The 13,822-nt window shown below is 39.2% G+C and overlaps 1 protein-coding gene across 1 annotated transcript in view; it reads left to right on the forward strand.

Moving 5' to 3' along the window:
- The window catches only part of LOC106951555 (glutamate receptor ionotropic, delta-1-like), a 234,350-nt gene that overhangs the window by 157,077 nt on the left and 63,451 nt on the right, over positions 1-13,822 (forward strand). The window contains exons 4-6 of the mRNA XM_015039183.1: positions 3,436-3,609; positions 9,004-9,165; positions 12,463-12,582. Coding sequence (XP_014894669.1) covers positions 3,436-3,609; positions 9,004-9,165; positions 12,463-12,582 — 456 coding nt within the window. The remainder of the gene's footprint in view (positions 1-3,435; positions 3,610-9,003; positions 9,166-12,462; positions 12,583-13,822) is intronic.

Here is a 13,822-nt window from a genome sequence, read left to right on the forward strand (position 1 = left end):
ATATATGTTTAAAAAGTATACTGTACATTAAGGACAAAATTACAACAAATGTGAATTTTTAGTTTTAGAATCAGGCAGTTAAACTGCAAACACATTCCTGAACGGTCAAGACGATTTGGAGCAAAACAACTTTGAAAACTTTGTCAACTCAAGAACGTTGATTGATAGTGAAGAATTATCATCGTTGTTGAGATCGATTACAGTGACCGGTCTCAGCAGTTCTACTATAAACAAATCAATTCACAAAGACATACATAGAGAGAAGGCAAAAAATAAAATAAAATAAAATAACCATGTGAACCAAAACTGAGGGAAAGTATCAGGGTTGGGGTAGGAAAGACAAAAAGCCTGGCAGTGAGGATGGAGTGAAGATCTCAGCAGGGCCACAGTGAAACCACATGTATGGGTCTGAGTGTGTGAAGCAGCAGCTGTCACGTTTTATCTCTGAACAGTCAAAAAAATCTACACAATGACTTTGAGCACACTGAAGCTGCTCAGATGCCGAGTTCAGAAAACAAAAGAAACGTTTCTGTCAAGTCCTGGAATGTGTAACAAAGGAAGAAGAGAGAAAAAGAGAGAACTTAGCACAGGAATATGAATAAAACGCATCCATTCAACTCAACTAATCTGAAGAAAATGGTCTGAAAGAAAGAGAATAAAGATGAATAAAGGTGACTAGAGGCTGAACATTTCAGAACAACAACTCTGCCGATGAAAACCAACTGGATTAAAAATACCTGTTTGCAAACGTTGCACAATATCAGAACGTCAGTCACACAGACGGACGTTTTCACAAACAGAGAACAAATGCAGGCGTTATTATTCCAGAGACTCTTCTGGCCATGAGTAACACCAGGAAAATACCATTCCAACTCCCTAAAACCTGATTAAAATGAAATAAATACGAATATGATGGAGCTGACCTTCCATGAAGGGAATACTGATGAAATGTAAACGAATCCTAAAAACCCACTTCTATGTAAAAAACAAAACAAAACAAAAACAAAACAAAACATTGAGATAAATATGATCCGGAATTTGCTGTGAGACACATATTTAAGATTGTGTCTCACAGAGGATCTACTGGCTGCATTGGACTTTAGACTGGACTTCAGAACTGAAAAAATAAAAAAAACACACACACATACATATATAAAACTCTGTACCCCAAGCCATGATCTCCTTCAAAAAGTTCAAAAAGTAACTTTTTAACTTTCCTTTTTATCGCTTTCTTTCTTTTTTTTCACCTCGTGTTTTTTCTCCCATGGCTGTACGTAATGCCGCCTTCCTGATGAACAAAACCTAATTACCCGGGGAACCTATCGGAAACGGGCGGCGCTAACGAGACACGAAATGCGATAACTGTAAATGACACCGGGTGCTTCTCTTTGAAATGTAAATCCAGTTCTTTGTGAACGAAAAGCACCTCGCCAGGTTACATCACAGCTGCTCCCGTTGCAGCCGTTAAAGTCGTCACCCGTATTGACAACTGAATCCATCAGAGCTGCCCTGCTCTGTCTGGGATTTTTTCCTTTATCCCTTTTCATTTTTCTCTTCTCTGTCCTGCCGTAAGTGCCTGAAACACAAGCAGCGGGTAATTGTTGGTCTGTAGGCAGTGAGAGTTGGAGGGCTCCTTTGATCGACAATGAAGTAAATCTAAAAAAAAAAAAAAAAAAAAAAAAAAACCTATATTAGTGCTGATGATTATAAAAAAATATTTAAGAGTGCTATTTATCTGGTCATACCAGACTTTTTATTAAATTATTCTACAGTTTTCTTCTCCTGTCACATGTCAACATGTCCCAAAGCTCCTAACCCTAAACTCCCTACTGAGCTGCATGTTGAGTGACATAACTTTAGCTAGAAGGCTAGAGAAGCTAACGTTATGAAATTTAGTTGTTTTTTTTCTATGATTTAGATTGAAAAAAAAAACTACTTTGTTAATAAGATGTCAAAACATATTTGCATTTTGAACTAATTTCCTCTGCTAAAAAAAAATGTCACCTGTTTGAACAAACATGAGACAGAAGGTCTTTCTGAACCTGCAGCTGTTCCAGTTACTCTCTGCTTTAGAAGGCTTCCTGAGGTTTGAAGGATGTGTTAGTGAAATATTAATGTGTGAAAAATAAATGTGCAATGTGTTTGTGTTTACCTGGAATTAGACAGGAATTAAGGGTGACATATGGACTTTTTTTTTTTAAGAAACTTAGTTTGCTTGTTTTGGTGTAGTACATTAAACAAAATTCCTAGTGGTCTGAAAACCAAAACGTGTCAGTTAGGCTCATGGAGAAAATAAACTTTATTCAGTAAAAAATAAATAAAATAAAATAAAACAAAACAAGGAAAGCCAACCGTTTACATTAAGTAAACGGTTGGCTTTCCCTGCCAACCGTGGGAAGGAAAGCCAGAATTCCCCCTTTACCAGGAAGAATCTGCCAGCAGAACCAGTCCAATTGTTACACGTTTCACTGTGTTTTTGTCAACGTGTGTTATTGAAGCACAGTGGTAGATTTAAAATTCATCCACCACAGATTTTAAGGTTTACATGTAAAACAACCCACTTTTCCGCTGTAATATTATTGCTTTCTTTTTACGTGATCCAGAAGTTGCTCTAAAGACAAACGCCAAAACACTAGTGACCATTTTACCCGCTGCCAGGCATTCATTTTGCATGAGCTGCGGTAAAAAAAAAACAAAAAAAAAACATGATTGGTCAAGAACTTTTAACAGCAAAGTGAAGAAATATGCTGATGACCAGAGGGTCTTCTTCTGGTCACAGAAAGTTTTTGGTACTTAAGACAAAACCTCTCTAAAAAAAACAAAAAAAAAAACATAGTTTCCAGCACAGATAATTATTGTCTAGCCTTTAAAATCAGTTCAAAATACAGGGTTCACGTCGAGATTTTAATGTGAAGCAGCTGCCACTTTTTATGTGGATGGAATAAATTATATTTCAGTAGAAATAACAGTGAATCTTGTGTCTCGGTTACTTTTACGGCCCCCGATTTTTGACATTTAAAACCTTTTTTTTTTTTCTGTTTTCTTCCCAGTGAATGAAAAAAAAAAAAAAAAATTCTGGGTCACTTCTGTTTACAGCTTCATGTTTAATTGGATGAGGACGACATAAGGAGAAACCGAACGGAGTGGGTTTACTTTACTTCAGATGGGGACTATCTATAATTACACCTTCAAGAAAATAATTGGCTTTCTCCTTGTTGTAGCAGTTAAACATGTATACGAACGAGTACAGGAAGCTCTTTAAGAGACGGTGTGACTGCGCTGTTATGATTTACAGCCGGCTGCTTGGTCGCATTAATTAACGTGACATCGTCATATAGAGGAAAGAGTCGCGCGTCGCTTTATGAGACGCCTCGAACTTATGGCAAAACATTTGTTCTGCCTTTCGTTTCTTCCCCTTTGCTCACATGACCACAGGAAATCAGCGACACGGAGATCCTGGAGCTGACCCACAGCGCGCTGGGGCGCATGACTGTGATCCGACAGATTTTCCCCCTGTGGAAGGACAGCAGCACCCGGTGCATGAGGCAGAACCACCGGATCTCGTCGCTGCTGTGCGACCCGCAGGAAGGATACCTGCAGAACCTGGAGGTAAAAAGAAAAATAAAATAAAAAAAATAACCACTGTCAGTATGTCAGTCAGAAATATTCAAGCAGCAGATGTGTAAGTTTTAGTTTGCAACTGACACCTGTTGGCATGGTGATGTGCCCACTCTCCACCTCTGCCGTAGTTTGAGTTGTACTTCAGGTTGGGAAACATGCAGCGAAGGAAAAGGCTGGTTCTACATAACATCTGTCAGCTTCTGCTTACTGAAAAGACTTATAAACAGTCTGAACAACTTTTTGTGTGTGTGTGCGTTTGTGGAGACAACGTAACCAAAAAAAAACAAAAAAACATCTTTGTTAAAGTAATTACTATGAAGGCACAGAATTGTTGTTTTGACTCTTGATGATCAGGAATTAACATCACATCTGCATTTTATGACATCGATTGGATGACATAAACCTCCAAATGCTCTCCCAGTAGGTTTGCTCCTTACATTTTTGGCTCAGATCGACTCTGTGATGACGCAGGTTGCACACATTTAAATATACATGCGTGATATTTTGAGGAAAAAAACCCCATCCAAAACATATGTATATTTATGCGAGAGCCTGACCAAAAAGCACCGGGCTTTCAAAAGGCTCGCGCTGTGAATTATTCACCTCATTTTGAAAGCAGGTGATCGTTTCGATGCATAGGAAACGGGACTGAAAGGGATTTGCTGCACTGATAGCTGGAGATTTCACTGTGTGTTCCCCTGATATATATGCTAATCAGTGCGTTGAATGCATGAAGCCATCTGATAGAATTTTAACTTCAACTCTTTTTTCTTTTTTTTTCTTATTAGCATTTTTGACAGAAGTAATTAAATGGAAACATCACTCTACTGTCATTTACAATCTGCAGCTTTTGATTCCCCCCTCCCCCCCCACACACACACATGTTTTACCATCTGTGCCTGCTGCGGTTTCACATTTAAAGTTTGATTATGCAGCCGAGACATTTGCGATTTGATAACTTTTAGGTATGATGACTCTTGTGGGCCATATTTAACCCTTTCATGCATGAATTATGATCCTTTGTGTCAGGGTTTAGATTTTTCTCAAGGCATAATAAAAGGTAGGAAATTATTTTTAAGTGATCAATTGTAATTTTCTCCAAATACAAAGTTGTTGTTTGGAAAATACATCAGTAAGTATTGCTCTTTAGGGGTTATCTGATGTCACAATATTTTTTTTACCTCCAGGAGTTGTCTGCAGTAGGAGGGACCGGGTCGGTCGGCATGCTTTATTGTCTGTCGGCCATATTGGATTTAACAAAAATAATTTCTTGCATTTGCAGCTGATGGCCAGTAGTTCGTGGTGTATTTTATGATGCATTAGTGTTCACTTCAGTGGTCTGTGTGCATTTATAACATAAAAATCCACAAGAGGCTCAAGAACATGGCTTTTAGAAAGCTGTCCACTGTAGTGACCACCATGCATAAAAGGGTTAAATTGGCTTCCAGAAGTTTAATGTTCAGATATAAACAAACTTTCTCAAAAGTTCCATGAGAAGGTGCCGATAAATCGGATAATCTTTACCAGTAAATAGTGGGGGGGGAGGAGGGGTTTCTCGTGGTTTTGAATAATTTCTTTTTTATTTCAGTGTTTTTGATCAAATGAAACCTTCACATTCTTCTCATTCAACTTTTTGTGTGCTTGCAATGCTTAATTTATTCCGAATAATTGCCGCCCTTGTATGTACCAATTATTCTTTCCGATTAGGATCCTCATCCTTCTTTCCCCTGGCAGAAGGACAGACAGACAGACAGACAGACAGACAGACAGGCTTTTGAAAAGGGATTGAAAACACAGGCCTGACCTCCACGGCTAAACATGAAAATTCAAATTCTGTACATCACTTCTGAATCAATTTTAGTCATTCCCGGCCACAAAAGCACAAAAGGTCAATTTTCGGGAACAGGGAGAGTAATTAGAGGGTTTGCTTTGTTTAATGAAGGGCAAAGAAAGACGTAATAAGCAGCCAAATTCATAAAATGATGGTGGGATTTAATCAGTTTAGAACAAGAGCTCCGGTTAGGAGAAGCTGAAGGAATAAAGCTGTCATAGTCTGCAGTGGTCTTCTTAAGGCAGAGTCAGAAAATGCCATTTTACTTTTTATTTATATGAAAAATATTCCCTCTACATCTGTAATTTATTTTTTTTTTTTTCAGGTTGGATGCGTAACATATTTTGCTTTAATCAGAGGGAGTCGGGTTTTGCGTTCCCACATTTCTGCTTGGATCCTGAACAGAAGGAACATAAACGATTCAAGAACGATGACTCACCACCAGACACTTTATAATGTTTACCTGTTCAAATGCTTGTTAACAATAGTGAATCAGCCAATCACATGGCAGCTATGTATTTAGAAATAGCGACAGAGGCGGTACTAGCCTGTTTGGTGCCGTGGGCGAACGACATTCAGATCATTTTTGTATTTCTCCCCATAACTTATGTATAAATGTTAGTAATCCTTGTATTCTCATTCAGTGAAAAAGGTCTGACACAGAGGCCTATTTCTTGTTCCCTCTCTTGAAAATGGCAGCAAGACAAAAGCTCTTAGCATAAAGTGTCTCATGTCCACAGTCAAGGCAATAATTTAAAAAAATGTGCAACTATTGGAACAGTGGCAAACAAAGTTAGCCTTTTATTTTGCCACAAAGTTCAGTGATGTCGATAGTAACCGTGGCATAAAAAAGTTATAGTCTCCATGGCAACAGTAAGACACTTTCCACATGGTAACTGGTTGTTTGTGACTGGTTCCAGGGAGAAGCATTTTCAGTCCTACCATTACAAATGTAAATGTGTGGATTGTGATGAAAAGTACTATGACTTTGGTCAAATGAGTCTTAAGTTAAGTTTTGCTGTGAACAGGGAATACATGGGAAAGTACCTCATCTACCACTAAAATTGGATCATAAGTGTGTGTGTCTCAGGAGGATGAGGAGGATTCAAAATATATTTTCCAAATCGACACAGAAACTGTTGATCATTACACAAAATTGGCTTTTTTCCCCCCATTGCCACCTCAGTCCTCAGAGCAAAATCTTGTCGTAAAACTGGGCAGAAGAGAAGAGCTTCAGAAAGCTCCTACAGCAGTTTACTGATTTATACATTTTCCTTCTTTTTTTTTTCTCAGATATTGATTTTAGATCTTACACAAAAACAAAACTATTATAAAGTAGTTAGTATAAAGGCAAGAGAGAGAAAGTAAAGACCAACATTTACAAACCTGCTTTTGAATGATATTTCTTGGGTGCAGATGTACTTAGTATTATTTATGAATGAAATGGTAAAAAAAAAAAAATAAATAGCTGTAAGAAAGTAAGATCTCGAGTGGTTTCATTTTGGGGGTTTTTGTGGTAAAGAGCTACCTCTCGCTCGCTCTCTGTCTCGGTTTTAGTTTGCCGTCAGCTTCTGATGTAATCTGTCAGCACGCCTTACCAGAAACAAATTCAAATTGGTCTCATTCCAGAAAATTTGGTCGCATCTCATCTTCAGGCACAATCTTCCTCCCACTCACACTGAGTGTTATTTCCACTTGTGAAATCTCTGCGGTGATGTGTGGCTGACATTTAAAGACAACAAACAGAACAATTACTGTAATGAACACTGACAAATGCTGGCTTTTTCCCCATCATGTTTTGACATTTGCTGGAGACGAGTTCAGTTTTTCTTATTCTCTTTTCTTTTTTTTTTTCCTCGCCACGTCGAGCGTCGAGCACCAATGTCATTCTCTTTTTCATTTTTTCTTTTTTTTTTGTTCTTCATTCAGACTCTTGTCTCTTCTTTTCCCTGAGAAACCGGCCCAGCTGTCTTGGCTATCCCCCCCCCCCCCGTGCCTCGTCTCTTTTCCCATCTTCATCCTTCACTGTCTCCTCTGGCCATTCAAGATGACCTGAGAATATTTGCCTCTTCTTCCATTTCTCACCTCCCATCATTCCCCTCGTCCTCAGCCGACCCTCTCAGTCCTCACCTGGAACGTTCGGCAAGAAGCGAGATGAGGACATTTGTCTCAATCGTTTGTGCAGAAGAGCGTCAAATGTCTCTGTGAGAATTAACAGTGAAAGAGTTGAAAGTCTTAGACAAAAACAAAAAGAACAGAAAAGCTGAATTTATGTGGAAATATATGTATATTTAAAAAGCAATGTTCTATCTCCCTTCTCTTTCCATCATTCCCTTTCATATTGCCTTTGTCATGTAAAATTTCATCTTTAGTCTCTCCATGACCAAAGAGGACACAGAAAAGAGAAGCTTGTGTATCTGTGTGTGTGGGTGTGTGTGTGTGTGTGTGTGTATCTATGTGTGAGTGAGGGCCAGTGGAAGCGTGCAGCGTGGCCTTCATGCCAGTCAGCTCTGCTTATCTGGACAACGTGATGCTCATTTGTCACCCTGCATTTGGTCTCTCCTTCCTGCCTGTGTGTGTGTGTGCGTGTGCGTGTGTGTGTCACAGTGTGTTTCCTGGGTGCTTGGTCAGGGTGACATGTGGACAGGCTGGCTGCTAGCTGACTGTCGTCTCAACACCATCCAGCTCGTCTGTGTGCTCGGGTGCCAGCAGCGCTCTTGGTGGTGTTAGATTTGTGCTGGCAGATGATGCAGTTCCACAGATGTGTCACACATGTGGTCAGTGTGTGGGGTTGGCATGGAAAGCTTGTTTTTTTTTTTTCTCCCCACATTTGAGGGGATGGTTAGTTTTGATTTTTGACATTAGGCTTTGTGTAGTAACTATGATCAGTCAGTAGCTTACTAGCGACAAGAGTGAGATTTGTATGAGAAATTAAGACCCGTTTGTGGTTTTCCAATTCCCCTTACATTCATGCTAATTTTGATGAACGGTGGTCAATCATCAACCTATGTGGACCATTCAACCCAAATCGACATTTTTCAAATTCTTTTATTGATTTCTCACGTGAATGGCTCAGTTTGGCCCTGTTGTCACTGAGTTGCAAATGATACAGTTCTGTTTTTGTGATTGTATTTTTTCCCCCCACACTTTTATGCCTTTTGAGGAGTTCCTGCCATCTTTTAAATGCGGGTGTTATTGTTTCATAAGCTTTATTGGCAGCACAACATCTCTGACTGCCGAGCCAAAAATCACATTTCTCAATTTTAGCGGGCCACATTTCACCGTGTAGTTTATGTAGTTTATCGTTACTGGTATTTTTGGCCGACCCAACTCTACACAAATTCACAAAAATCTCTTCCAGTATAGCTAAAGTGACCATATAATCATGAAATCACTTCTTCTTTATCCAGACTGATGACGGTTGCCGTTTTATACCCTACATCACAAACCACCTTTGCATCGATGAGCTTCGTCACAGCTTATCGTCTCCTCCCTGAGACAATAAGTTTCCTCCTCCTTTGACCTTTTCCCTCTGAACTCTCTCCAACCAGGTGTCCAACCTCTACCTGTACGACAGCGTGCTGATGCTGGCCAACGCTTTCTACAGGAAGCTGGAGGACAGGAAGTGGCACAGCATGGCGAGCCTAAACTGCATCCGGAAGTCGACCAAGCCGTGGAACGGAGGCTGGTCAATGCTGGAGACCATTCAGAAGGTAAAGCACGACGCCCTGACCTTCATCATTTAGCTTCATTCAGTTCTCTGATTTTCTTCAGTTACTTCATGGTTCAAGGGTGTGATCAGCGTTGTGCATTGTTGCACTCAATGTATTTATTATGTTTCTTTCTTCTTTTTTTTTAGGTGGGGGTGGGTACGTGTATATAGGTGTCAGGAAGAAAAACTCTCATATATGCATTTCTTATTTCTTATTTATTTTCTTGGATATTGTGTAAGTCAGACCATCAGTTTTAGATGAGCTGAATCTGTCAGAATTGTTTGCTTTCTGTAAACAGAAACGTGTTTGTAAATTTAGCCACATTAAAATGTAATTTGTGGGTAGACTGTAAAAAATAAAATGAACAACTGACATAAAGCAGAATAGAAAAACTACTAATTACCACAAGACAGTGGTAATTAGCACTGCCTTGTGCTAATTGCTACAAGACAGTAAATACCATTATCACCTATAAATCGCATTTTGCTTTAATAAGACAATTTAATTACAATGTTTAATTACATCTGCTAATTTGTACAGAAATATGTGATTTCACAAGAAATTTCACAGATGTGATTGAGCCTAATTTAAAATAGGAGAGTTTTTGTTTTGTTCTGCTTCGTTTTGTCTAATTTCATTTAAAATAACCGTCAAGATTTGTCCGTCACATGTGGATGGTAACAAGACACAGAATAAATCACCTCCAGTTAACAGAAGCTGAATCGAACCTGAAGTGTAAACATGACACTGACGTGAAACCTGATTCTGATGCGTCTCATAATTCCAGCCGGACTTTCGTTCTGATGCTCTAATTGGTAAAAGAAGCTTTTCAGCTGTGCTGATTAGTCCCTGAGAGCAAAATGTGCTGCTTGTTATTGAAAAAAAAAAAAAAAAACCCCAGCAATTTGGGTCTTTGACATGTATCAAAGTAACAACCGCAGAGCTCATTAGGGTCATTCCTGTTTTTCTAAAACACTCATAAAGGTAACACAGAGGAGACGATTTCACAATGCAGTTAAACATAAAATATAATTCGATATCGATGAAAGATGCAAAATTCCAGGTAATGAAGTTCTACGCTGAGCCTGATTTTATGCAGACATCGCGTTTGTTGTTGTTGTTGCGTGTTACTGTTGATGCAGCTGCTCATTGTGAATACTGATAGCATCGCTGAATTATTGGTGCGTTCAATTGACCTCAAATGTTCAATGTTTGGCTTGATTTCTTACTAAATAACGAAGAACCGCAACTCCAGGTACGCACTCCCAGTCTGGTCCTTTTTTTTTTTTAAGCTTCTAAGAAAAACCTTCAATTCGTGGCAGTTCAACCTGCAAAAAAACAAAACAAAAACAAATAAAACAATGATTGAAGGTGGAGAGGTTTAACTGTTAAAGAAGCAAAGACTGAAACCAAATTGCTTGTTTTCAGTGGAACTTGATCCTGATTACATCTCAGCCTGTTCAGAGCAGAGTCTTGAAAAAGGGGCGTGCCTCTTACACCCTATGTAGCTGAAATTTTACAACTTAACTAGAAATTACAAGAAGCAAACCATTTTATTTATAAATCTAAGAGATGAATTTCAGTCAGTCCAAATTTTGCTGCTGGTGCAGCTCTACATATTTATTATTCTGAAGAAAATCTTTTGAGCTTCAAATTTTGATTGGGGGCATTTTATTCAGATTTTTGATAAGGATATTCTTTCCTAAATTTCTGTGCTCCTGGTGTATTATACGAATTTTTTGTTTCTACATTCAAATTCAAGAGGTTTTACTCTTGTGTCCGACTCAAATTTTGCTCAGACTTTCCGTCTCAGTACTTTGCTGACGAGGGACTGTGACAGAGGACAAGATGAGTTGTGTCACATAATGTTACATTTAGCTGAGGAAATGTTTGTGGAAGTGATGGAGGAACAGACGGACGGATGGCGGGCGTTGGAGTCAAGGCTTTTACAGAAAGCCCTTCTGAACCCCAGACGTCTCAACCATACAGTCTCTCCTGGCAACACCCCAATTGACCTTTACGCCTAACATTGGGTCATTTAGTCTCCTGCCTGTTGTGATGACTGTCTTCAGTCTTACTTCACATGCAACAGGAGCTACCGTAGGTCATAGGATTGACATTTTACCCACAGCCTTTCCATGGAACAGACAACATGAACTGAACAAGTTTATCAACTTCTTGCGGTAGTTTTCATGGCGTCTTCTGTCACCGCAAAAACTCTTCAGAAACACCGAGAGGAGTACAGAAAACGGCTCATCTTTAGCTTATGAAGCAAACCTACCGGTATTCTGATGTTTATGTTTTGGACCAACTGCTTGCATGCACCATAAAAAACATATTACCTTAACTACAGCTTGATTGACATCATGACTTGAGCTGCTGGTGTATTTCAAGGCAACAAGGAAGAAAATTGTGGATCCCAAGAAGTGCAATTTATCCTTAGGTGGCATTTTCAGATGCCTGATGGTGCCATCTTCTTCGGATTCAGATAATTATACACAGGTAGAAGCAGCCTGAGAATATTAAGCCACCATGGCTCTAAAGAAGGAAACTTGTTCTATGCCCAGAAGAAAAGTCTTACGATGTGTTTATGTCAACCCCAGACGAGAAGCAGGCTTTGTGAAAATGCTAGTAAAGTAACATGTGCCAAGAAGTTAAAGTTTCACACAGATGGGTCTTCCAAATAGATACGGACCCCCAATCAAATAAATAAATGGTCAATTGTCCTGGTTTTGGACAGAGCTGGATTTTAAATGTCGACGGTGCAAAAACCGCTTTTGTGGATGCAAGACAACCTTCTCTGAGAATTTATGCTTAGATTTGGCTAAGACCGTGGACCGTACGCAGTGAGTCACTGAATACACTAATATACAGATTCAGCGTCTTTCAGTTGACCAGCAGGATCAACATGTTTCCTGCGAGGATGATTGAGTTACTGCCATTTCCGTGACTTCTGACAGAGTCCAACAATCTCATGAAAAAGAGCCTGTGACTAACTTTAGACCAAAACTATTTAAAACGAGGCGTTTAGCTACACAGATAAACTGTGACGGAGGAGTTATTATTAATTTAGCAAATCTTATTGCAATAAGGTTTGCTAAATTAAATGTATTTAAAATTTCTAACAATCAACTTGCTAATTATATTTTCATTTAATTAACTTTTTTTTTAAGTTTTTTTATCCCAGATTAATCATCATTTCTTTTGAAAAGTTCAGTAAACAAGCGAGGCGGCCATGATTGATAAAGTGATACGGTCTCCTCTCTCGCCCTCTCCCTCTCTCCTCCGTCGTTTCAGGGGAACATCACAGGTCTGACAGGAATCATGGACTTCAAGGAGAGCGGCTCAAACTCCCACGTCCAGTTTGAGATCCTCGGCTCCAGTTTCAGTGAGACCTTCGGCAAAGACATCAAAAGGGTAAGTTTGCGTAAAGTTGGAATTGAACCTGAACATTTCCCACTGCACAGCCGTCGCCTTTAGTTGCCTCGCCGTGTGACACTGTCGGCCTGTTTTAGGAAACCTTTTCACAAACGTCACGGTTCTCCAAATCCCTGCAGGTTGCATTGGCACAGAGCTTGACAGCGCTGCCTTATTCTGGGCAAAGGAGCGCTGCTGGCTGTTGTCATTACAGTTGAACGTCATTACGCCTGTTGAGATGTAATGTAGTGATGCATTACATCCAGGGATCATGGGGGGACGTGCACCTAGAGTTTCTGTTCTTTTGAAGATTGAATGTTTTATACCTGAAGGTTTCGAAGGGTCATTGCAGCAGATGACTGTAAACTTTTATTCCCTCAAACTACATTTACACTTCAGTTTTCTGAGCTAAAATTCTGAAAAAGAGAGAATTGCAAAGAAGTGAAGGTCAACTTTTTTACGTATCGTCATCTCAAATTTAAAGACTGTTAAATCTCTGGATGTTGAAATGATTTATACCATCTAGAAATCAGGAATTAATAACTCAAATAGTCTCCATCAAGGCCTGAATGGATCATGTTTAGTTTAGTTTGATTCAATTTCCCTTTGGGATCAATAAAGTATTTTTTGAATTTTGAATTTGTTCCACATGCCACCTAATGAGGAGATTATGATATTCCACTTCTTTAAAACTACAAAACCAGCATTTATGGAAATCTATACATTTTACTTGTTGACTTATAATATGCCAGGTTGCCATGAATGTCTTAACGTAGCTGAGAATGTCTGAGCTTGTTTTTGGTGTGTTTTACCATGCCAGGTCAGTTTGGTCTTGCAACAAGATGGCTGCTGTGACTAGCAGAAGGGACGAGTTAGGTGACGTGGGCTATGTGTTTACTGGAGCTTCAGCACATGCTATGCAGAAGATATCATGAAAAAGGAAATAACTTGAGCCGTGGTGGTACCAGGTTATACAAAGCAGGATAATTTGGGATTTGAGATGAAATAAAACATTTTAACAACATTAACCTAGGGATAATTCACACATTTTAGAATTTAATTAACACATTTTAAGTTGTAGCAGATATTTAAATGAGCTCATGCTGCAGGTGAGGACTGGTATTCCAGTTAAACCTTTTTGTGGAAAACAACTGATTCTTTGCAGCAGCAGTTCTGCACAACATGCAACATCAGTATCCACAGTTGTTGTGTGTCATTTTAAGAAACAAACACAATCCTG

This window comes from Poecilia latipinna, unplaced genomic scaffold, assembly GCF_001443285.1.
Source record: "Poecilia latipinna isolate Pla-1442-1.1 unplaced genomic scaffold, P_latipinna-1.0 Scaffold464, whole genome shotgun sequence".
In the NCBI taxonomy this organism is placed as follows: domain Eukaryota; kingdom Metazoa; phylum Chordata; class Actinopteri; order Cyprinodontiformes; family Poeciliidae; genus Poecilia; species Poecilia latipinna.